This window comes from Solanum verrucosum, unplaced genomic scaffold (assembly GCF_900185275.1).
Source record: "Solanum verrucosum unplaced genomic scaffold, falcon-dt-bn FXZP01000120.1, whole genome shotgun sequence".
NCBI classification, from domain to species: Eukaryota; Viridiplantae; Streptophyta; class Magnoliopsida; order Solanales; family Solanaceae; genus Solanum; species Solanum verrucosum.
This window is the reverse complement of record NW_026020714.1, coordinates 761,004-787,300: the sequence shown is the minus strand read 5'-3', so window position 1 is coordinate 787,300 and position 26,297 is coordinate 761,004. Positions and strand designations below refer to the sequence as shown.

The 26,297-nt window shown below is 33.8% G+C and overlaps 3 protein-coding genes across 6 annotated transcripts in view; all 3 read left to right on the top strand.

Moving 5' to 3' along the window:
• The window catches only part of LOC125812558 (rho GTPase-activating protein 7-like), a 28,076-nt gene extending 17,237 nt beyond the window's left edge, over positions 1–10,839 (top strand). For 2 of the 3 annotated variants that reach the window (XM_049492039.1, XM_049492041.1), the window contains 14 exons: positions 514–569; positions 673–742; positions 1,255–1,342; positions 2,851–3,094; positions 3,257–3,478; positions 4,670–4,990; positions 5,548–5,597; positions 6,557–6,617; positions 6,705–6,788; positions 7,218–7,331; positions 7,417–7,586; positions 8,715–8,784; positions 9,753–9,953; positions 10,390–10,839. In XM_049492039.1, coding sequence (XP_049347996.1) covers positions 514–569; positions 673–742; positions 1,255–1,342; positions 2,851–3,094; positions 3,257–3,478; positions 4,670–4,990; positions 5,548–5,597; positions 6,557–6,617; positions 6,705–6,788; positions 7,218–7,331; positions 7,417–7,586; positions 8,715–8,784; positions 9,753–9,953; positions 10,390–10,572 — 1,934 coding nt within the window. In that variant the 3' untranslated portion in view covers positions 10,573–10,839. The remainder of the gene's footprint in view (positions 1–513; positions 570–672; positions 743–1,254; positions 1,343–2,850; positions 3,095–3,256; positions 3,479–4,669; positions 4,991–5,547; positions 5,598–6,556; positions 6,618–6,704; positions 6,789–7,217; positions 7,332–7,416; positions 7,587–8,714; positions 8,785–9,752; positions 9,954–10,389) is intronic. The other variant, XM_049492040.1, reaches the window with a different exon arrangement.
• Positions 10,840–15,900: 5,061 nt separating this feature from the next.
• On the top strand, positions 15,901–17,056 carry LOC125812585 (uncharacterized). 2 transcript variants are annotated; one of them, XM_049492076.1, is made up of 3 exons: positions 15,901–16,598; positions 16,691–16,857; positions 16,905–17,056. In XM_049492076.1, exons 1-2 carry the CDS (start codon positions 16,004–16,006, stop codon positions 16,831–16,833), a joined length of 738 nt encoding a protein of 245 aa, XP_049348033.1. In that variant the 5' UTR covers positions 15,901–16,003; the 3' UTR covers positions 16,834–16,857; positions 16,905–17,056. The 2 variants fall into 2 exon arrangements, with proteins under 2 accessions (XP_049348033.1, XP_049348034.1); XM_049492077.1 differs by lacking the exon at positions 16,905–17,056 and having other exon boundaries at positions 15,902–16,598; positions 16,691–16,861.
• Positions 17,057–20,242: 3,186 nt separating this feature from the next.
• On the top strand, positions 20,243–26,121 carry LOC125812563 (non-specific phospholipase C2). The gene is made up of 5 exons (XM_049492048.1): positions 20,243–20,798; positions 21,952–22,282; positions 22,663–22,986; positions 25,347–25,526; positions 25,686–26,121. The coding sequence occupies exons 1-5, from the start codon at positions 20,334–20,336 to the stop codon at positions 25,991–25,993; spliced, it is 1,608 nt and encodes a 535-aa protein (XP_049348005.1). The 5' UTR covers positions 20,243–20,333; the 3' UTR covers positions 25,994–26,121.
• The last annotated feature ends 176 nt before the right edge of the window (positions 26,122–26,297 follow it).

Genomic DNA, 26,297 nt, shown 5'->3' with positions numbered 1-26,297 from the left:
GCACCAAAAGGGTAGCTGCTGCGGGTTTCCCTTGTCATAAAAAATAAAAAAATAAAAAAATGTATTTGTACTAAAAACAAACTTTTGTTTGTCCTTCATGTCCATTTCTGGTCTGTTGTGGTTAAATGTTGATCCAGATCTAGTTTTAGCCAAGCTTCGCAGAAGAAGTAAAAAAAAAACACTAGCCTGCCGCTTTCCTTTGGTTGAAAACATGCCACAAGAGACGGTCAGGGAGGCTGAAGTTTACTTGTTTGCTTGATACCTTTTTTCTTGTTTTATTTCCATGCAATGCTGACTTGCTATAGACATATTAAAGTGTGATTCACTTACTATCCTTTTCTTGCCTTTCTTTTCCTATCCTGTCTTTGGTGTTTTAGAAATATGGTCTGGCTAACTGCTACACTGTCGGAGAACATGAACTAAGAATTTGTAGGGGTTTATTATGTGCCCTCAGCCCTGCTGTTTTAGAATAAACATATTTTCTATTGCTAATCCATGTCAAACTGTTTGAAGGCAAAACTGAATTTGGCCCCGGAGAGGATGCTCATGTAATTGGTGACTGTGTTAAGGTATTGGTCTGATGAACTTATTATTTGTTTGACCCTGTCATCTCATTCTGCTGTTGAATATCTTAATTCTCTTTAATTATGATTGGAGCTACCTTTTATGCAGCATGTGCTTCGTGAGCTTCCCTCATCTCCTGTTCCTGCTTCCTGCTGTACTGCTCTGTTGGAAGCTTATAGTAAGTAAATTTGCCAACATTTGTTAAGAGATTTTTACAATTATTTCTCAGAGTATTTAAGTGCTTGTTACTTTGCGGTTATTTCTAACAACCATCACAGCTCCCTTCCTGATGTTTCTAGTAGTTTTTTTTCCACAATTTTGCTTGTTTTCTTATTGTCTACTGTATAGATCCGATGAATAGAGTGCCTTAATAAATAGTTCAAATTTCTTGGGCTTCCAATTATCAAAGGCGAAAGGTTTTGAAGTAGTAAGATTTGAGAAATTTAAGATTTTATTGAAGTTCTTGGAACTTTGAGAGGAACTTAATTCATCTCTTTCTTTGTCAGTCGTATAAAGTCTCAAGATATGAAATTATCTGTTGGTCCATTTGTTGGTCGCCAGAACCATTTCTGTTCATTATGGTTACATGTGCTACTTGATTGTATTTAGTTAACCTTCTTCAGTTTAGTCAGGTAAAACTTAAACAAATCAGTTTTCTAACTTCTAGTTGTTTCTCTTTTTGGCCCAAAGAAATTGATCGAAAGGAAGCCCGAGTTAATGCTATGCGCTCTGCCATTCTCGAAACATTTCCTGATCCAAATAGGCGCTTATTACAGAGGTATGCTCTTTTAGTGATCTGCTGATATGGTTGTGTTTTTCTGTTTTGATCCTTTGTTTTTATTTTTTGTTACTATCTTTTATGTGGCCGATGATGTTTTACTAGGTGAAAAGTTGTTGATGATATATAATGGATCTGTTTTGGCAATTGAATGCTTTACAATCTCTTTGTTTTATTGGAACAGTTATAGAAAATATGTAATGCTGAGTGGATCATCTGTAATTCCCTGATTTCTTGGCCAAATAAATCATTGGAAATCTTACTGATTTGTTAATGTCACAAGAAACAAAAAATTGTTCGGATATATCCGTATTGTTTGCTGAGCAATTGTTTCTGCCTGTTGTCCATTCACTTTTTATTGAGACAGACTGTATTTTATCTGGATTTAAAATTGTTATGGTTTGCTGGACAATGGTTTCATTGTCTGTCCATTAATTTTTAGTTAAGACATTAGTTTAATCATTGCCAAAATGTCAAGAAAAATAAATGGAAAAACAAGAAGGATCTACATTTCAGGCCCTTGATTTGCTTCCATATGTTAAATGTGTGTGGGTGGACGAAAAACTTTCTTTCGTATAGCAGTTTTTCATGTAGCACCATATTCATGTGATGTGATGCACCATTGTAATGATTAATTAATTCTTTTTGTCTAAAATGAACTTCATTTATCTGAAACTTAATTGGAGAAAGTGGGGAACTGAATGAAATTGAATTCTAGAGGAGCAGATGATAGTAAGGTGTCAGAAAGTACAGTTTTATATATTTTCATGAACATCTTTCTGGAGGTTTATAAAATAATAAATATACTAAATTATGGTACAAAACAATAGGCAAAATTAAAGAAAGTACAGTTGTCATCTATACTTCCAAAATTGAATAGGGATTCCTGTGTACTATTGTGAACTGACTGAGGAATCTCTATATTCTTCAAAAGAGCTATTTGATGGTTAAAGCTCATCAGTTGACTATTATTTATCTCAAAAGGACAAAGTTGATCTACTTGATTATCATGTTCTGTTTGCGTTTGGCCTGTTATTGGTGGTAGAAAAATTAATTACCCCAAAACAACTTGGTGTGGAGTTATACATCCGTGTTGGTCACTACGCAACTATAAACCTGCCCTTTCCCCTTTCTCCAAATGTTTCACCCAATTTATGCACCTAACTGGTTTATGCTGGACTGCCCTCTGTGTCTCTATTTGCAATTATCCTGATGAGAGGTGGTTAATCCCTGGGGTTATTCTGGCCAATCTTAGATATTTCATTTTACTGCCATGTTGTATGTCCATTTTGCAAACTTTTCAAGCAAGAAGATTAGTTATGAGAGGAGATGCTCTTTAAATCCTCAGTTTTCTAGTAATACACTTCAGATCTGTACATTGTTTTAGTTTCCCTGTCTTACTTTGAGGAAGATGAACTTTGTAGGCTAATGTTAATATTTTTTGTTTTTTGTTTAATTAAAAGAAACCTATCATTTTGCCAACCTTACCTGTGAAGTTGCTAGTGCAGAATTCTGAAGATGATGCATACAATTTCTTCACATCATTCTGAAAATCGGATGACACCATCTGCTGTTGCTGCTTGTATGGCACCATTACTTTTAAGGCCTCTTTTAGCTGGCGAATGTGAGTTGGAGGATGATTTTGACTTCAATGGTGACAATTCTGCTCAGCTTCTTGCTGCTGCTAATGCGGCCAATAATGCCCAGGCTATCATTTCAACCCTTCTCGAGGAGTATGAGAATATTTTCGATGTAAGTCGCTCAATCCTTGATGAAAAGAAAAACAGTGAAAATCTTTTAAGATTATCTCTTTCATCTTTTTCCCTTGATTTACTTTTGTTGGTTTTAGCTTGGTCAATCCTACAACAATGTGTATCGGTGGATGTGCTTAGCTATTCGTTGTGTTTCTTACAGGATGATAATCTACATAGATGCTCTATTTCAGCGGATTCTCAAATTGGACATAGTGGGAGTGAAGAATCATCAGATAATGAAAATATGGATATGAAGGACAATGGTTATCATGATGCTGAAAATGAGGTTGACCCAGATACCGATGATGATTGTGATCGCATATTGAGTGGTAAATTAAGCGAAAGCAGTGGTTCCGCTGCCAGTGATCTTTATGATTATAAGGTTCTCTCTTGTTCCCTTCATTCTCATGACTAAAGATTATGTGTCTTCCATTTGTCGTATTCCTATTTTTCCTTTTTAGTCTTAATAGTCTGTTTGTTACTTGAGCTGGGGGTCTTTCAGAAAACAGCCTCTCTACCTCCATAAGGTAGAGGTAAGGTCTGTATACACTATAAACCTACACTCCCCAGACCTCACCTTGTGGGATTACACTGGGTATGTTGTTGTTGTAGTCGTATAGTCTGTTTGTCCAAGCTTTTGAGAAGTCAACAACAACATACCAGTGTAATCCCACTAAGTGGAGTTTGGGGAGAGTGGTTTAACATAGTCAATCCTACAACAATGTGTATCAGTGGACGTGCTTAGCTATTCGTTGTGTTTTCTTACAGGATGATAATCTACATAGGCTACGCAAACCTAACCCCTACCTTGTGAAGGCAGAGATGCTGTTTTCAAAGGACCCCTGTTCCTTCTGAAACAGTACTTACTCCCTTATTACCCAAAGCAGGGGTCAAGACAAAAGGGACAAGAGATTTAGAAGAATGTTCCCCAATAGAACCCAGGGAAACCCCCTTTCTAGAGCCAACAGTCACACCAACCCCGTCTCCACCTACCCCAAGCAACTAAAACCTGTTAATATGGCTACTGTAAATATGGCTTTTAGCACTGCCTTTTTGCTAATGGAATATAACTATGTTTCCTTTTAAAAAATAATAATTTATCACCAGTTTGGCGATTGTAAAACTGTCCTCTAAATAACTTTTGAAGTTCTCTCTCCTATTTTTTTTTTCATTTGACAAAAGTCACTTGTTTTTGTGATGACTCAATTTGAGTTGTTATGGAACATAATCTGAGGTTACAACTACATTTTTCTTAGTAGATTAAGTGTCATCATTGATTACTTCTAAACTTCCTGCGAAGTAGTCATGTTATGGGACTATATTTCAAAAGGGTGACAATCTGAACAAAATGTAATGGCAGTGTGTCCATTATTACTCCTTAATCATGTACGCATGAAAAATAACTCCATAATAAGCTGGTAGAAACTCAGAGAAAGTTACTTTGATATTTGTGTCATCTGGCCTTATAATTGTTAAATTTCTAAGATGGACTATGAGGAATTTAGAACCCCTATAGCCTCTGTGTGCTATGTTCTGTGAGTATTTATTTGGATTGCGTTGATTTTCTGCACAGGGGGTTGGAGGGAATGACTCAGATATTGGATCTCCAAGAGATGGTTGTTTAAAATTGAAACCAAAAGTGGACCCTCAGCCACTTGCAGGCTCTAATGTCCCATTGCATGAACAATTGGAAAGACGTGGAAATGAGATCAACGCTTTTCGCGAATTAGCTGTTACTGAGTCTCAGCGATCCATGGGTGAGATACTCTCATCTATGGATCCTGGGCCACCCCTGGGTGTCCCTGTACCTGATTCTGGCATAGAGAAACCGAGTGGCAAGCTAACACCTTCAAACCAGAATGTCAAAAGGTCAACATTTTGGGGGAGAAGCAATGTGAGTGTTAGCATTTATTTGTGAACTTCATTTTCCGATGAATACCCTATGTTCTTAGTGCAAAATATGAGGCATTAATTCCATGATTGCAATTAGAATGTTGATTTTTGTTACATAAAGCATTCAGGAGCAGGTACCGTTTTATTCATGCTAGGATTGATGGAAAAAATCCACAGATTTTCTTGTGTCTAGAATAGCCTACACTAGATCCTATAAGTTTGAACTGTGACTTCATTTTGATAGTGCTGGTGATTACGATATGTAAGATGGGAAGCATACCTGTACTCATTTCTTGCAGCCATAATGGTGACAACAGCTTAATGTGCTTGCTGATTAAGATGGGATTGTCATTCATAAACATTATTATTTGTGGAAAACACATCAGTACCCTCGTCATCAGTGAAGAGTTGAGATTAAATTTGATAAAATCATTGAATATATACATCTGCTTCTGTGACTATTATAACAAATATAAATAGGGTAACTTGTCGGCTTCAATAGATGTATCATGATTGCTGAATAAGGAATCTAATCCTCTGATTGTTACTTTTGCACAGGGTAGAAGTACTCCATCAACAGAATCAATTGATTCTTCTGGAGAGGAAGAGTAAGGCTTCTTCTCTCTCCTGGTATTTAGAGACTTATTTTAGAATTTGAGTTGATTGAAATGACTCCATCTTGATTGAAGAAGAATTATGAACGGGTGTCTCTATGGTACCAAAAAGGATTTTAAATTCTTTTATATCTAGATGGTTTAATTATCAATAAATTGTATATCTTGTTTTAGGTCAAAGTTGGGAGAAAGACAAGATTCTGTGATGTTGGAGCGGTAGATTGGTGATTGGTCAAGTAGTAACAAATGATAATACCTTAAATAGTTGTGTAGCTGAATTTAGACCAGTCTTTTGTCCTTCAACTAAACTAGTAGAAGGAAGATACTAATAAATAGTCAAGTTCAGGGTGGGGGTGAGGCAAGGTGATTATGACAATGCAAAGTCTTGGTGTGCTCTGAATTAAATGTGCCAAGTTTAGGGAGGTTTTAGGTATTCTTCCTATCAAAAAATTATGATCTCTAATCTAATGAAACAAAAGGAGGGGGACATTGTGCGATTAAAATAATGCTTTTATTTAAATGAAATGTTTGTGCAAGTAGGCATCTTTTTACTTGTTGTATCTTGCTATTTGGAAATTGCTGCATTAGTTTGTCAGTGTACCAATGCCATCTGATGTCAGCACCTACTATTTTTGCAAATATGCATATTATGCTTGTATCCTGCTAGCTGCAATTTCTGCATTGATATTTCATTGACTCTCTGTGCCTTTCAATTTAAATTTTGTATTCTTTTGATTTGTATCCTCTCTGTAATTCAACACTAGAAGAGACAATGCTTCAGGTAAGTTGGAGTGACACTAAATTTCCTGTTTCAAAGCTTGTTTGTGGGTTATAAACTTTAGAAGATGGCCTCTATGAATGAATTTTTGGGCAAAGTACATTGTTAGTTTCACCTTGTTTCATCCTTTTATCATTCGAAGTCTCTAAGATGGGCCTTTTTGATATGTCAACAGGCTTGCTATACAGAGACTTGAGATAACAAAAAATGACTTGCGCCATAGGATTGCGAAGGAGGTATAGATCCCAGTTTGTGTTTTATTTTATAATTCATGAGTTTCATTCTCTTCTTTGCTAAGTCCATTTAGTTTTAACCTGTGTTAGGCAAGAGGAAATGCGATTCTACAAGCAAGCCTGGAGAGACGAAAACAAGCTTTGCACGAGCGTCGCTTGGCCCTTGAACAAGATGTATGAGAGTAATTACTCCCTGATAAGACCACAAAGTGTTGTCCATTTAAGCTAATTTATTTATTCTCTCTTTAATAATGTAGCAACTGCAAAACTCAATTGCGTTGCATGATTCTTGATAACCTTTTGCTTCTTTTCCTTTCTATATATGCATATCAATTGTAATTTTCAAAAATTCTTTTTTCCCTTATTTTATGTGGTTAGTAGGCTGCTGTTGACTAATATCCCTACTAATCATCTGTTTCTTCTCTACTTTGTCCAAGTTTTCATCTTTTGGTCACAACTGTAAATATAGCTGGTTTTGCTACTCTAGTATGATTCCTAATTCTTCTTAAGATGTGTTCTGCACTTTGTAGGCTGAAGTTTTTGCACTCACAAGTTCACACTTTTTTTTGGTAAATTATTAAACCACATGTAACTTTTATGAAGGTGGCCAGACTACAAGAACAGTTACAAGCTGAGAGAGACTTGAGAGCTGCTCTAGAAGTTGGTTTGAGCATGTCTTCTGGACAGTTGTCAGGTTCTCGTGCTATGGATTCCAAGGTTGTAGTGATGATCTAGTAACTGTTGGCATTTTCCTTCCCATTGATTTGCTCTATTTCTAATAAGGCATTTTACTTTTATGAAGACTAGGGCTGAGCTTGAAGAAATAGCCCTTGCGGAAGCAGATGTGGCTAGATTAAAGCAGAAGGTTGCTGAGTTGCACAATCAACTTAATCAGCAACGGCAGAATCATTATGGCTCGTTAGCTGATGCTTGTGATCGTTATCAAAATGGGCCAAACCATAATTCTCAGCTGTGAGTGTAATTTCAGTTTTTTTGTACTTTTTCAAGTGTCCTTGTTTCAATTTCAAGTGCTTCTTAGTGGCATGCAAATGCAATAATTGAGAAGATATTGTTGTTTATAACTGACTAGAAGAGAATTCCATTTTGATTATGGGCTGTTCCATTTTATCATGTCAACATGACTATATAAACTATAAATCAAATTTTAATTCCAGCACCAAGTGTTTCCCAAGCAAATGATATTTTTTCTTATTCCTTGTTATAACCAGAAAACCACTTGAACCATTGCAACTGCTAGTGATGCTGCCAATAATTGATTGTCATGATAGCTCTTTTGTAAATCATTAGGAAAAGGATAAGAAAAAGATTTTTTAGGGCATAAAAATTAAGAACCAATACACCCCACCCTTCCTAGACCCCACTTGTGGGATTGCACTGGGTATGTTGTAGAAATAAAGAATCAATATGTCCCAGTGAGAAATAAAGATGCGGGAGAGTACTATTAAGATGCACAACATTCCTGTCTTACACAAAGCCCTTATTATATGCATACTTTCGACAGTACCAAGTACTTAATTTTCAATGTGTGACACTAAGCATAGTGTTATATATCATATCTGACGGTCCCTGTATGTGAAAATATAGGATTGCTCCGTACTTGATGATTAGCTTCAATTCTAAATACTCTCAAGTACTGCATTTTGACGTACTTGATGTCATTCTATCGTAGTAAATTTGACTGAGAAGTGCTTGTCTTATAATGTACAAGTCTAAATAAGTTTTAATTATGTAGTCTAGTGGTGGATGTTGCGGGTTTTCAATTTCTAGCTACTCAACACACATTGGGTATGCCATAAGCACAAGCAGACATATGTTTTTTCTAAGATGTACATTTATCTCTGCATTGTTATTTCTTTATCTACATGAAATATTCAAGGCTTTCTTATATAGCAGCTGATTTTTTTTTTCTGTTTTTTGTTGTACGGCATTCATGTTAAGAGTACACAGATGCACTGTCCCTTTCCAAAGAGATCGACGGAAGTGATCCTAGTTGGAGCATTGCATGCACTTTCCGTTTCTTTGAAAATTTATATTTTGATAAAGTTCTCTTTACTTACCAAGTGTATTCTCCGTCTGTAGGAAATATTACCAGCAAGATTTTGACACGACACTCGCTTTCTGTAATCATGAAAGAAGACAAAGAAATGAGGTAATTTTGTCCTCCTGTATATATTGGGTTTTATATAAGCATACAAGTGGTCATGCATTTTGTATGAACAATTTTGGCCTTCACACATTCTTTTCGAATTATGTCTCCGTGGTAAAAGTCAAACATGCAGCATCCTCTCTGGTTTTGCACATTCTTGGTTATGCTGTCAGTGATGTGTTTTGAGCAATTAAGTTGCGTAGTATTGTATTTTTTCGAACTGTTATACCCCTAATGGCTTCTTTCTCTTTCTCCCCTCCCTGTTATGCTGGTCTTTATTCTTTTTTAGTTCTATTGGGTGATCAAGTGCCATTGTCTGAATCTCGAGTCTCAAGACTATGTTTATTGTTTTTGTAGTCTTGTGTGGAGAGACTGCTTATTGTGAATAGACCTTTGCCCTTTATCTTGCTTTACTTTATATAATTTGTGAGCTAATTTAAAAGATCTCCTTCCCTTGATGGTTTACAAGTTGAATACTTTTACCGCTAAACGTGATGGCCTATCAGAATTCAGAAGAAAAAATGAAAGTGGATTTATGTAAATGAATGCAGTCTTAAGCCTCATCCATACCTGAAAAAATATTAACTGAATTTTCTCTGGATGACATATTCATCCAGGGAGCATGCTATAATTTTTTTCTGAGATTTCAATTTATTTATTTTTTCATTTGGAAATCGCAGAAAACTGAAAAGGTAAGATATTGAAAGAGTTGTTATGGCTGAGCTCTACGGACTTGAAACATGTGAATGTTTTTCTGACTAATTTATTTATTTGTAAAAGAAAAGAGAAGTAGATGCAAATTATGATGTTTTAGATGCTGGAACTTGCGATATTTTCTTTCATTTATAAAGAAGTTCAATTAAATGCAAGCATTCTAGATTCTAGGTTGTGGAGTTGTAAATTGATTTGTTGATTCTATGTTTGTAGTTTATAGAGTTTTCTCATTTGGTGAACGTTCCAAAACGATGCAGGAATTGCTGGGATCAGATTTGAGGAATATGAAAGGACAAGTACTGACATCCACCTCTGGTGTTAGGCAGCCTGCTCGGAAACAACTCCGAGAGACAAGCTTAAGTGATTCTAAGAGTACTGAAGCATCAACAGGTCTGTCTGTGGGTGAATGCGATGCTGTTGATTCTTCCCCCCTGCATCCCACTTCAAAGGCCACTGAGGTAACAAGTGAAAACTTCATCTTTTTGTTCTCACACAAAAGCATGCATGAGTGGGCACACGAAGGCTCCAACACATCAGCACATATGGATGACCCCACTGATGTAGAGATAATACATCACAATTTTGCTAGATCATTTCTATAGATGGTAGCTTGTGCTCACCTCGACTTGACTGTTCCACACCTCACTAGTATAAGTATCGGGTAATTTTGTTCACCAAGGCTTAGGTAGAGAGATTTGAACCCTGGTTTCCCATGGTTTACACCCATAAATGCCACTTTAGCCAAATTTGGACCACGGTTTGCTTGTATCACTTCTCAATTTCGCCGTATGAGAATAGTAGAAATATACACCATAGAGTTGACACTTCTTTTAAGATGAAGTTAGTACATTTGCTGAAATGTTTTGTGTGGTCTTTTGACCATTATTTTAGCAGGTTATGGATTATACACGACACCCTTCGGCTGCATCTTCCACTTTGGTTGAACTAACAACACGTCTCGACTTCTTCAAGGAAAGACGCTCTCAGCTGATGGAACAACTCCATAACCTTGACCTAAACTATGGATCAACATCTCATCAACCTATGTACAAACCTTCATCTCCTCCATGGAACTAATTGCAAAACGGAAGCTGCAACACTCCCCATCATCTGTATATCCTTTGTGTATTATAGCGTATAGGTTTCTCACGTACTGTATACTTCGAGGTATCGTTATTGTACTCATCTCTGCCCTTCCTGTTTTGGTTGTATTGTTGTTGTCTCTGTCTTGTTAGTGATCTCATTAATTCTGAAATTCATACTGTAACATAATAAAATGTATATTATTGTGTTGTCTAATAGACAAAGCACCTTTGCTGTGTGCAGTTGGAAACTTTTCATGTATATTTGATGTTAGTAATTTTGTTGAGGTTGTGATTGGTCTGAAGGGCGGATCACATACATATTTCTCGGTTATAAAAAAAAGTAATTTTGTTGAGGCATGTCATGTTACTTGGTACTTTGGAGCTCAGATAATTGTCATAAAACCAATGGAAGCACCAAAATTGAGCTTAAACAAACTATTGTCATACATATTTCGGAAAATTCATGAATTTATACACAAAAATTGAGATAATCTTAAATTTCTATCTGTGATACAAACTTGAAAAAGTGACTGTTATGGTTGGTTACACATTGTAGTAAATTGATGGATTTGCATACAAAAAATTGAAAATAAGAGAGGTATGTTTTTGAAAAATTAATGGATTAGTAATTTTCAATTTTTGATTTGGGATACAAACTCCAAAATAAGAGAGGTATGTTTTTGAAAAATTAATGAGTATTATTTGATAGGTCATAATAATGAGCACATAAAATTTGGGCTCAAACATAGTCGATCACATATATTTTAGAAAAGTTATGGTCTTATACACATGAATTATCAAAGATATTTTTGAAATTCTTTTTTGTAACACATAAAGTCCTAAATAGCGCGGTCAATATATTGTCTCCAATGGATCCATAAAATTTAAGCTCAAACAAAGCTGGTCACAACATTACAAAAAATTGAGATAATCTAGAGGTCTTATTTTGTAACACAAACTTCAAAAAAAGTGACGTCCGTCTTTCGAAACAATGAATATTCATTTAATAAGTTGTCATCAATGGAGCAACAATATTTATGAACAAACAGAGACGATCACACAAATTTGGGAAAAATAATTCTCTAATACACACGAAAAATTGAGATAATCCTAAATTCCTAGTTCGTAACATAAATTTCAAAAAAGCGATATGTGTCTTTCGAGGTCGTAATCAATGGATGCACAAAATTTAAGCTTAAACATAATCGATCACACATATTCTAAAAAATCATGAATTAATACATACGAAAAATTAAGATAATTCTGAATTCTTAATTTGTGATAAAGGATAATTACTATAAAGTGTATTGAAGTGTGCCAATACAATATATTTTGCTTGTACCATATACAATGTTCTATTCTCTTACACAAATATAATATATATGCTATATTTTGTAAATATACAAACAACATAATACATAAACATGACTCTTAACTTGAGTTGAGTGGATAACTATGCCCTCCAACTTTGTATGTGCACAAGTAGACACTTAAACTTGTATAAATTGAACCAGTAAACATACATATCCTACATGACATAATACACATACGACGAATGCGTCTATTTATTTAATTTTATACAAATTTTAATATTTATTTGTGTACACTCAAAATTAAAGATCATAGTTATTGACTAATGTCAAGTTAAGAGTCGTACTCTGCATATACAAGCTATATTTTGTAAATAGAGGTCAAATTATTGTATTTATGAAAATTTTCCTTTACAAAGTCAGTGGGTAGGACAAGTGTCAAGGAAGTAGAAGCTTCAAAATCTCATCTGAGCGTCACATGTTCCCATAATCACGCCAACAAATTCCAACCAAAGAAATTCTCAAAGAAAACTCCCTTTCCCTTTCTCTCTTTCTGCAACACATGAACTCATTTTTGTGCTAGTCAATGAAGGTTTTTAGGTACTTATCTCTTTCTCTCTCAATTAGAGTGATTCTTGTTTTTCCTTACTTAATCCTCTTTTGGGTATTCAAATTGTAAAGTTTCTTGCTTTATGGTTTACTATTCAGTTTCACTACAAATTCTGTGTCTTTATAGTAAATGGTATTCAACTTTTATGTTGTGTTATTGAATTTATATGTTATTTTGGGATATGGGTTTTACTGATTCTTGATTGGCGGTGAGGCGGAGGGTACTGGGAGAAGAGGAGGAGGAGGTAAATGGGGGAAAGAGAAACCTTCTTTTGGGTATTAAAATTGTAAAGTTTCTTGTTTTATGGTTTACTATTCAGTTTCACTGCAAATTCTGTGTCTTTATCGTGAATGGTATTCAACTTTTATGTTTTTTTGTGTTGTGTTATTGAATTTGTATGTTGTTTTTGGGATGTGGGTTTTACTGATTCTTGATTGGCGGTGAGGCGGTGGGTACTGGGAGAAGAGGAGGAGGAGGGAAATGGGAAAAAGAAACCTTCTTTTGGGTATAAAAAATGTTTAGTTTCTTGTTTTATGGTTTATTATTCAGTTTCACTGGAAATTCTGTGTCTTTATAATAATGGTATTCAACTTTTATGTTTTTTTTTGTGTTGTGTTGTAGAATTTGTATGCTATTTTGGGATGTGGGTTTTACTGATTCTTGATTGGTGGTGAGGCAGTGAGGTGGTGAGTACTGGAAGAGGAGGAGGAGGAGGAGGGGGGAAATGGAAGAAAGAGTTTTATTTTATCTTAAATAAATTTAGATAATAGAAATATAAGAACAGAAAGACCCATATAGGCAAAGTTTGTTTGTCCTGTACGCAGAGCCAATTCGAACCCATTCCGTGGAAAATTACGTTTTTTATCAATGTTGCTCTGACTCTTCAAACATGTTGATGCGTGCGTGTCGGATAATCCAAAAGTAGTGGTAATACTTATGTGTAAATTTCTCAAAGTATAGCCAGTTACAAGCCTGGATAAAAGATAAGGGTTGTGGTACTAGTATAATAATAACCTAATTGATATGATCCTCTAAATGGTGAATACATCAGACGTATCCACTTAAGCAGCAAAGTGGAATGGATATGGAGGGTTCTCTTTTGCCTGTTAGTAGAACAAAAATAGAGTATTCATATTCCTATCCCAAGCAATTTGGATTTAAGCATAGTTGATTGTTTAGTCATTTGACTTGTCAGAAAGTATGTTTTTTTCTTCTTGAATAACCAAGAAAACCGTTGCACCTAGATTTGAAACTTGGTGGATAATTGATCTTCCACTTTATCATTGTCCACTTAAATACACACTAATGAACGGGGGAAGATTCAAACTTGTGACATGCATGTACCACACAACTCGTGCGATACGATCATGTTATTGAATCAAATCCCTAGGGCGCTAGCCAAAAGTAAGTTCTTAAGAAGGTTAAAGTCCTAACCAAGGTATACATTGTTGAGAAAAAAAAAAGTAATTTGGTCTTCTCATTACGAATACATTGTTTACTCACTAGATGTACAGTGCGAAAGCAAGATGTTGAGTCTTCTCATTAGTCATTACAAATACATTGTTTTCTCACTAGATGTACATAGCGAGAAATGTTGAAGAGAAGCCTATGCAACAATTGGATTTCTTGAGGGATAATAGTTGTCTGAATAGCTATTGAGTTAATCTCTCCTCATTGCAAGGAGAATGGTGTAATAAGATGTGAAATAAAAGATGCGTCTTTGGAGCTTCTCAATGTCCTAGAATAGGGTATGCCTTTATCATTCTTTTGGCAAATCTCCAACTAGAAGTTATTTGATCATGTTACCCTTCGGGGTGGCCCAGTGGTTTGGGCTTGGGACTTCCATGTTGGAGGTCTCAAGTTCGAAACCCCTTGCCAGCGAAAGCAAGGGGTTTTGCCTTCTGGGTCGAGCAAGCCTGGTGCGGGTTACCTCTCCTATGTGGTTTGCGAGCTATTGCATAGGAGTGGGGGTTTTACCCTGTGCGCATTCAAAGGGTAGCAGCTGCGGGTTTCCTTTGTCATAAAAAAGAAGAAGAAGTTATTTGATCATGTAAAGGCCTCCAAGAGTCTGATGGCAACGTAAATTTATTGCTACGTTCCAGATTAAACTTATTCGCTTTAATCTCACGTTCTTTGCTACAGACCTTGTCACTTATTCTATAGGATGACCACTTTATTATTTGATCTATTATCTTTCTATCTTCCTCTTTGACGGAAACACCTAGTTGGTGTCCCCTTTTTCCTATTCCTCATCACAAAAAATATCTGGGATACAAGCTTTAGAAATTCACCAAGGACCAAGTAGTGGGGATCTTACCCTACAATGCCCCATTTCTTACTAAGTTTATGAGGGTGTTTGGACTGGCTTATTTTTAGGTGTTTTTGGCTTTTAAGCTCTTCTTAAGTTTTAGAGGCGTTTGACAAAGTAGCACTTTACTTTAGGCTTAAAAAGTACAAAAAAAGCCAAATGTCAAAAGTAGGTAGCTACCTACTTTTGGCTTTTGACTTTTAAGTCACTTAAAAAAGTGTATCCAAACACCCCCTATATCCCTTTCTACACGAATGTGCGATTTGAATATGTGTGAGATCCGCGCTCCCACGTGTGTGTATAACTTTCATAGGCTAACATTTCTCTATACCTTACCTAGAAAAGATGACTTAAGCAAAACCTCCATCTCTCCGGAGCTGAAATTCACTGGTGGCTACTCACGTTATGCCTGTGCCCCTCCTCCCCCCTACAGGTCTTGTTTTTCTGTTTTGACTGGTTACTGATTGCCAATGAATTAGGTGGTATTTGGACTCAGTTTCTGACCTCCTAATTTTGTGCACTCTCTTCTTCCAAAGAAACTGACATTTAAACAGTTGTAATCTGTTCTGCAGGAAGGTATATTTTTACACTGTATATGTGCTGTGTGCAAAACTGCAAATGCTATGATAGTGTGAATTTAATGCACACAATATAGATAAATTGTCTACGATGAAATGGACAGTACTAGTTATCTACTGCTTTTGACTTTTAAGATTTCCTTGGTCAACGCAATGGCAAAATATCTTCTTTATACTAGTCTGCTAGAAGGGGACAAATGATGTATTACTAAAATAGTAACAATCTTCACTCTCCAACCAAAGAGATAAAAGGAAGAAAGACAAAAACAAGGTCTCTTTTCCATATGAACAGGAACAACCTCCCCTTTTTTATGAACTGGTTGACAATATATTGTCTTCTAGTTTGTTTGTTATGTGTTACTTGAGCCGGGGGGTGGGGGATCTCTAGGAAACAGTCTCTCTATCTCCACGAGGTAGGGGTAAGGTTTGCACACATTCTACCCTCCTAGACCCCACTTGTGGGAATACACTGGGTATGTTGTTGTTCATTCTTTTTGTAAATTGTAACTAAAAATTATTGCTGCATTTGATGTGATGATGTGTGGATATAGGTCCTCTGATTGTACAAGTTCTGGTGGCTGAAGTTGTGTATCGGCAGTGGCTTCCATCATCTAGCAATGGATTTTTCATTTTTCGGTAATTTCCCGTGGTTCAAACCCCATTCTGCAAATGATATGGCATCAACAGTTGCATCTACTAGCACCCTAATGCAAACACCTAAACAAAATGCTCAGTTTGATGATAAGTTTTGGAAATGGACTGTGTTTTCAGTTCTTCCTTGGGCTAAAGGAGCTGAGGGTAATATTCAAATGCCAACAACTGTCAACAAGAAACTGAAAAGGCGACGTCCGTTTCGTGAAGGTGTAGACTCTCTAGCTCGGACGTCAACCATACGCTTTAGACCATATGTTTCTAAAGTTCCATGGCATACAGGTCCAAGAGCTTTTCTTTCTCAATTTTTCCCTCGATATGGTCATTACTGTGGACCAAACTGGTCAAGTGGAAAAGATGGAGGGTCACCAATTTGGGACAGAAGACCCATTGATTGGTTGGATTTTTGCTGCTATTGTCACGACATGGGCTATGATTCACATGATCAGGCTGAACTCCTCAAGGCAGACCTTGCATTCCTCGAGTGCTTGGAGAAGCCAAACATGAGTACGCGAGGAGATCCTCATGTAGCTCTACTTTACAAGACTATGTGCACATCAGGTGCAATAAATCGCTTCATAAAATTATTCTGTATCTATGTTATTCTCAACTATCGATGACTGATTTGGCAACTCCATTTGTTTTCAATGCAGGCCTCAGGAACATATTGATACCTTACAGACAACAACTTATTACCTTACAATCTAAGCAGCTATCTTTTGGATTTGGATGGCTCGGCGGTATCATGGAACCTGCAAAATGCTTGAAAGATCGCTTCGTATGGTTACAGAAGTAGGAATGTGAACAATCCCGCGCTTTCGTTATGGAAACAGAAGCAGATGCAATCTGCATTTTAGAAAGGTGAAGATTGTGATGCAGAACAAGACATTTCTGGCAAGTCTATTCCATAATGTCTTAAGATAAGATAGCCTGTATATATGATATTGGAAATCAATGAAACTGTAGAACTCCATTATGATATAATTAGTTGTGTAGCTATTCCACTGCTTGTATATTATTCTCAATTAACTTTGCATCAAGTGTAAATTATTTGCTATTTTATAGTAAAGAATGTTTGGATCTAGTGTATTTTTTTTGAAAAAAATTAGACTTGTGGGCAAATCAAATACTAGATGAAAAAATTATATGGGGCAACCAAAAACATAGTAGGTATGATATAGTTCTATTGACAGCATGGACACTGTCTATAGGAAACAGTATTGTCAATTTGTCATTAGTCACCAATTAAGATCATCATCGCTAACCATCATTACTGCTATAATTATCAATCACCACTACCATTGGGCATCATATTATATATTATTAGCCATCATTATTATTTACCAACATCATTAACTATCACTATCACTCACCATAATGATCAACTGCCATCATCACCATTAGCTATTACTCACAGGTCAATATTATTTATAATTGTCATTTACAATCATTAGCTATTACTCACATTCCACCATGGGTCAATATTATTTATAATTGTCATTTACAATCATTACTGTTAGCTATCACTTCCACGAATCCACTGTATAATCATTAAGAAATATTTTGTTGATTTTAAGTATTAAATTAATTTTATTTATAATTTTTAAATTAAATGAATTTGATATATTCAAGTATAATCTTAATTATTTAATATTCAAATCTTAATTAATACAACATTTTGACAATTTAGATGTATATATAAATTTTAATACATATCTTAATATTTAAATATGTATTCAAATTTAATGTTTTAATTTTAACGAAAATTAATAGTTGAATGACTTCATTTTGTTCTGGAATTCTTTTTTTCCAAATAATTCTAATCTATCCTACATGAAATACCAAGAGAGAAAAAATAATATTCTTTGACTACAATTTCTTTATATTTTCTTAAGCATTTTAATTGTAATAAGTTCTGAATTATTACAATTTTTCTTTTGTGTAGTTCTTGTCCCTTCTTGACTATGTCATAAATCTTGTTAATTGAAATATGATTTTGCAAAAATAAAAAATTAGTACTCTGAAAGGCAAAACAAAGTAGAAGATCATGCAAAACATCTCATAGCCTGTGGTCAAAGAAACTCTTTTCACTAGGGCGGTTTAAAAATTGAACAGATCAATAAATTAAATTGAAAAAAATATAATTGCTTTATTGTTATTAAATTATTGGATTAAAGATTTTTTAATGATTTTATAAAAAAAAATTATCGGGTTATCCGATCTTGATTTTTTAATATTGGGTTATAAACTGACAACTCATTAAGACTATAATAGTTTACTACTTTACTCGTACATAAGTATTAACTATTAATCTCGCATTATAATTTATTAGTTATTGTCTTTGTCCTTTCGCCTTCAATTCACACTTCACAGTGACTTTAAGTTCACAACTTCACGTTATACAAAACGTCGAAATCTAAAGCAAGAATCATATTCCTCTTAATTTCTTTTTGTGTTACACTTGTATAGTTCCTTTCATTTTAATTAGTATTTTTTTTTATGAGAAGTTGTAAAACTACATTATTGTCTTTTCGCATCAAATTATTGGAGAAGTCATATATTTATTTTATAAGCATTTTCTTATTGGTTAAATCGAAAATCAAACCGTTAAATATCAAAATTGATAAATCAAAAATCGATAAAAAATGGAAATATCTTATTGATTTAGCATAATTAAAAACTGAATAAACCAAACCAATAATATATAAAACCAGACCGAACCGATCAATTCATACACTTACTTTTTGCCTCTAAAAAATTTGGCCAAATAAGCTATGAATAATTTTTTTTCTCAAATATAGTACTTTGTGGAAAAAAAAGTATTTTCTTTAATTTATGAAAAATAACTTCTACTACTCCCTTAAAACATTTATTTGCTATGAAAAATTTGATCAAACACCTAATTTTTTTTAAAAAATACTCATTTTTTAAAGAAAATATAACACGTTTAACCTCTCAAAAACTTGGCCAAACAGATCGAGAGTGTAATCATACTTTTTATCCTATTATTCTATATTCAAAACTTGCAAAATGCTATTTCTCTATTCGTTAATGAGATGCAAGCAATGGCAACCTCCATATGCTCTTTGATGTCACAATAACATTATATTACCCAAAATGAATGACATCAAGTGCACTACGTAAAGATCCAAGTGAGCTTTTCCCTAATGTCTTTCTCACTTACATGCTAATTTAAATTGGGAGCCCGACTAATTCAGATTCGTGTCGCGTAAGATTCATTTGAGGAAAACGTTTTCTATCAAAGTTTTTTTTTAATTTAAAATTTAATATGAAGACTTCTAATTAAAAGAGCAGTAATCTCATCTGCTGCACCATATCTTTTGTTGATTACTCAAAAGTATTGGTTATATTAAATTTGTATGATAGTTTTTTTTTTTTTTTTGAATTTGACATGGAAGATAATTTTTAAAATTGTCACATTTAAATGCATATGCCCATCCTTTGCCGAAAACCTTGAACCTCCCTAATTATTATCACTAGGTCAAACCATTCCCTTTTAATATATATATATATATATATATATATATATATATATATAAAGGTAGCATTAAATTGTAGTAGTAAAAATCATTTTGGATTAAAGAATATAGGAGTATTATTTTTTTTCAAGTTTAGTTCATCTACGTGTTGAGGAGTCTCACGTCAGATAATAAAAGATGAGTGATCTTTTTATATAATTTTGGATAGTCTTCGTGACCTCATAAACTAGCTTATTTCATTTCTTTACATGATATTAGAGTAGAGCTCATCACAATTTTTGTTTACTTATGTTAGGTGCTTGTATTGAATTGCCCTGGAGTAAATAAAGAAATTGCCTCCTTGATCAGAATTTCCTTTATTTTTGAATTTTAACTTCGGTTCAAAGCCAGAACATCTCTGTCATACACCAACTACACCTTTATAATGATAGACAAACATCATGTCTTGATCCATCGATAACAGAGACCTCAAGAAAATAGAGTGAATGACATTAACAATCGTTTTAAAAATAACGTTTTACTAGTCTGACGACTTAAAGCAAAGTCGAAATCCATTGCTGATTAATTAACGACCCACCAAGCTCTAAAAATATTACATCTTTATCCATATACCACACTATTTATAGTGATTACATTGAATAAGATATTTTGTGCTTCCCAAATCCCAATTAACAAAACAACAAAACAAATACACTCCAAATTCCCCACTCCGCGCCCACAACTCTCTATAAATTCCATCAATTCACTCATTTTCACGGACCACTTCTACACCCCCACCCCCAAAATCACACTCACAATGTCATCCAAAACCAAATCGCCGGCGACGAACACCGTCGCCGGACTACTAATTCTCCTAATTCTGCTATCGAACCGCCACCATAACTGGACCGCTGCTGCTGCAACATCCTCCAGCAGCAGCAGTCCAATAAAGACGGTGGTGGTTCTGGTAATGGAGAACAGATCGTTCGACCACATGTTAGGTTGGATGAAGAAGCTGAATCCAGAAATCAATGGCGTCGATGGTTCAGAATCGAATCCGATTTCAACATCGGATCCGAAATCCCGTCGGATTTTCTTCGGAGATCAATCTCATTACGTCGATCCTGATCCTGGACATTCATTTCAAGCCATACGTGAACAGATTTTTGGATCAAATGAAAGTTCGAAAAAACCAGCACCAATGAATGGATTTGCTCAACAAGCTCTTTCAATGGATCCTAATATGCCTGATCAAGTCATGAATGGCTTCCAGCCTGAAATGGTAAGTATTCACTAGGCTATGTTACTCGGACTCTTCGAAAATATAGACGGATGCTTGTAAGAGTGCATTTTCGGAGAATTCGATATGGTGCGACAATATTTTTGGAGAATTTGAGCAGCATAGTCCACTACTACTCTCACTTTAATTTTTTCGAGGGTTAATTCGATTAATTTTGACATTAAATTGGACTAGATAAACTCAATATTTTAAAAGTTATAAATTCGAAATTATGGAATAATGAATTAAAATGGTTCATTGTTAATTTTTAAAAGTATTTAGGAAAGTACAGTTACGAATAATCATTTATATCCTCAAATAGTTGTAATGACTCTTTTTTGTGTGGTTGTTATTTGAGTTATAATGACTCTTTTTTGTATGGTTGTTATGTATAGTATATTGTATTGTTTTAGTAAATGACGAGGCCTGAATTTTCATTTAAAGGGTTTCAAAAATGAAGAAGATGCATGAATTAGCTAAAATAGATCTGACATTAATCACATATATATAAATTATTTAACTATATATAAATAATAGTATGATTTTTTATCGAAGAGGTTCATATGACCCCTGACCTCAAGCAGTCTCGTCCATGATTTCAATTAATACAACATTTGAATAAATTATATAATTTATTATGGTTACATAATGTCATACCTAACAAATTAAAATATGAGATATAACTATTTTTTAAAAAAAATTCTTTATATTCCAATTTAAGAATCATTTTTGGGTGGAATCACCAAATGCGGATTAAAAAAAAATTAAAACTTCCTAAAAATTGGGTTATATATGAACACGAAAGAACATAATTTCGAATTGACGTTTGTATTATTATTATTATTATAATTATTATTTTCCAATTTATTGGTTAATAAATATATTGTATATGACACTTTAGAATGAATTTTGCTACCAAATATGTACCAGACAATTGTTTTGTATTGTTTTCAATAACTAACTAAATACTTTTTCCGTTTTAATTTTATAGTATAATTTCAAGAATGAAATTATTTTTATTTGACGTGAATTTGAATATGAAATCTTTAAATTAAACTCCTATTATGCATGTGCTTTTGTATGAGTGGCACGGATTGAACCCGTGATCTTCTGATCACATGATTACGGATTACATTAACTGGTGTTGTTGTTTCAGGTGTCAGTATACAAAACGCTGGTATCGGAATTTGCGGTGTTCGACCGGTGGTTTGCGTCGGTGCCGGCGTCGACTCAGCCGAATCGTCTCTACGTTCACTCCGGCACATCTCACGGCGCCACCTCAAACATCGCGTCGCTGTTAGCTAAAGGTTACCCACAGAGAACGATCTTCGAGAATCTCGACGACGCCGGAGTAAATTTTGGAATCTATTATCAGAATATTCCGGCGACTCTGTTTTACCTGAATTTGAGAAAGCTTAAGTACGTCGGAAAATTCCATCCTTATGATCTCACATTCAAAAGTGATGCTAAATCAGGAAAGCTACCAGGTATGAATGCCAATTGTGAAAGTTCGTATTTTAATTTATGTGACATTTTTTTTTTCGAAATGTGATTTTTGATTAGTTAAATAAAATTAAATATACTTAATTTTTAAATTTTTAAAAATATTGTATGAAAATGTTATTAGTTAGCAAATTTCCTCGTATTAATATGTTTAAAAGTATTGATTAAAATGTATATAGTTTTAGTCTTTTCACGTAATACAAATAATATTCTCATGTTGAAAATGTATTTTTAAACGTTGGCAAGAATAATAATATCAATTTGTTTAAATATGAAATATTGGTTGGTAAATATGAAATGATTTTCGTGAACTAATAATATTACTCGAAAAATTTATGATTAAACCATGACTTCTTATTACCAGGGTATGTTGTGGTGGAGCAGCGATACATGGACTCAAAATTAATTCCAGCTAACGATGATCATCCATCACACGATGTTTATCAAGGACAAATGTTCGTAAAGGAGGTATACGAAACTCTAAGGGCAAGCCCACAGTGGAACCAAACCCTTTTCGTGATTACCTACGATGAGCACGGTGGGTTCTTCGATCACGTCCCTACACCTGTCACCGGGGTCCCTAGCCCGGATGGAATCGTAGGACCCGACCCGTTTGATTTCAAGTTCAATAGATTGGGGGTTCGAGTTCCTACTATTATGATCTCTCCTTGGATTGAAAAAGGCACAGGTACGATCACTTTGTTTTAATTTGCTTATCTGATTTTAACTTGACACGAAAATTTAAAAAATATAAATTTGTTTTTTAAACTAATGATATATGTGTAATACACCAAAATGTATTTTGATCTCATATGGACTATGATTTACTCATGTTATGTGAAAGTTAAAATTCAAGAGACATTCTTTATGAAATTGACTAAAAAAAAAAAAAGTAAAACAAACAAAATGAAACAGAGGGAGTAAAATATATTGTGTTTACTGTCTTTTCTCCTCTAATTTTAAATAAAACCATTATTAATTTTTTTATACTATAAGATCATTTGTAATATAATAGTTCGGACTAAATAAAATTAATAACATGAATAATAAGATATAAAATTGTGGCAAGTTAGTTAGCTCTAGTGGTTGAGTATCTCTAGTCTCTACCATTAATTTCGCCCACATTAAAGAATAAATGAGAATATTATAAATCCTCCTAATAAAATGAGGTGGGAAAATATAATAAGACAATGACTATGCTATAATATGTTAAATTATACTGATGATAACATTTTACCTCAACTCTAACTCAATAATTAAAAAAAAAATGAAGAAAAATATTAGAAATTTATAAACAAATACCTAATTAATAATTTTGGACATTTAGATCTCATTGCATCATCAGAATAAAATATTAGCACTAAAAGAAACTACTAGACTATTGAATTTTTAATTTATTTTTTATAAACAGAATATTTAATCAATTTCCACTAAAAGATGAGATAAGTAGTCAAAAAGTGCACAATCTCGCCGTATTGCTAATATGACATTTGAAGTCACTTGTTCCCATTTACATAATCCAACATCTAATTACTTTGAAATTCTTTTTTTTTTTCTTAATCATCTGATTCCAAGATTGGATTAATTAATTTAAATTCGTGTCGGTAGGTTTTATGTTAGTAAAAAGAAAAAATTATTAGAAATTTCTCGATTTTTAAAATTCAAATCTGAAACTTGATTTCTTTATGAGTGAAATAATTTTATTCATTCGATCGAACTTTGTATATAGATTATATATATTCAATATTTGGCAATAAATGAATGCTTATCTATGTGTCAACAAGTCACATTATCACTTGTTAGTTGTTAGATAGCTCTACTTCACAAACTTTTATTAATGGTTTTGGACCCCAAAAAATAAAAAAGAAACTTCTATTAATGGTGTGTGAAATGCTTTTAATGAATCCAAAGTTAATTAATGTGCCCCTACATTCCACCTCTTGTGATGTTAACATGTGGAGACACAAATGAGTGAATTATTTAGGAAAAAGATGTGTGCAAAAGTAGTCATTTTCACACTAGAAAGAGGACAACAATGTTGGTTTTGCCTCCACTTATCATTTTTAAAATTTTAAATTTCACATCCAATCAATTTTACTAATGTTTATTTCTGAAAAAGTGAGATATCTTGCCCTCTTAAGAAAAATAACTTTTTAGATCTCTTAGGTGTAACAATAACATTTCTTCCTTGTATTTTCTTGAGGTATATCTTAACTGAAATATGAATTAGTACAATCAACTTTTTAATAACAATATCGTTTATTTCAACATTTATTATAGTTAGTGAAAAGTATTGTTAAAGAATATATAATATAAATGAAATATCATCAAGTACATAGAAAACATATATAATTGTTACTCTTTCCGTCCCATTTTATATGTCATCCCTTTCTATAAATAGCTAAACCATAATACTTGTCATTTTATAAAATTTATGCATAAATTACCATATTTTGCCTATTATACACTTGATAGAATAGTTAATTAATCTTGTCATTTATTAATAAAGTTGACTTAAGAAAACATTAAATAAGGGTAAAAGGGTAAAGTTACATAATTTCTTAATGCAAGTGTAAAGTAAAAAAATGACATATAAAATGAGACGGAGGGAGTATAATGAAATGTAGTTAAAAGAGAAATATGACTCTACTTTATGGTTGTCACAATTGGTATATAAAAATATATATATATATATCAATTAGTTGCTTTGTAATTTTCATCATTGTTTGTTAGAAAGAAATATAGAGACATTAATGATCTCTTTGACTTTTGTCACACATAATTAAAACTTTAAAACTAACATAAATAATTTCTTTGACTTATGTCACACAACTAAAAACCAACACAAATAATTTCTTTGACTTTTGTCGCACATTACTAAAAACCAACACAAATAATTTCTTTGACTTATGTCACACATAACTAAAAGCCAACACAAATAACTTTTCCTAGAGCGCGATCCTTCTCCGAATCCTGCTAATGCGGGATGCTACACATAAAAACTAACTCGAATTTGAAAATATGACAAATTATTTTATTTTTTTGCAGTTGTTCATGGTCCTAATGGCTCTCCGTTTCCGACGTCGGAATATGAACATTCATCAATTCCAGCAACAGTGAAGAAGATCTTTGATTTGCCATCACCTTTTCTTACTAAAAGAGATGCATGGGCTGGCACTTTTGAACACATTCTACATATTAGAAAGGAGCCTAGAACTGATTGCCCTGGTTAGTCACATTCTTCCTCGGAAAATTATATAGTCTACAGAGATTACATGTTAGCTATTACGAGTGTACATTTAGTTTTGCACACCCTTCGTCAAATTCCTGGTTCTATTGATGGTCTATGTTCTGTGTTCAACCTAACTTTGTGTACTCTCTCCACAGAGAAACTTCCAACTCCAACAAAGATAAGACAGGGAGATGCAAATGAAGATAAAAACATAAGTGAATTCCAGGAAGAACTAGTGCAACTCGCCGCGGTTCTAAAAGGAGATCATCTCCTAACAAGTTATCCAGAAAAGATAGGCAAAGGAATGACTGTAAGAGAAGGGAAAGCTTATATGGAAGATGCGGTTAAACGCTTCTTTGAAGCTGGATTAGCTGCCAAGAAAATTGGTGTTGATGAAGAACAAATTATACAAATGAGGCCTTCACTCACTACAAGATCATCATCTACTAATATGCACCCTTAAGATATATGTAATCAAATGAAATAATGTACAAATATATCATACTCAAATATGGTATTATTGAAGCCATATTATGATGTAATTATATGGTTCAATGGTGCATTATAATCGAAATTATTTGAGCTCGATCATTGGATTACTGGAAATAGTCTATGTTTGATCCATTTTCTTTGTGATCCATTCATCTGCAATTTGTTTTTCGAGGCAGGTACTTGTTAGTAAATGTTTAAATCTGATTATATATCGAAATGAAATGTAAGAAGGAATTATAGCATACCTAAGTTCTTTCGCGAATCTGTTTCTCAGG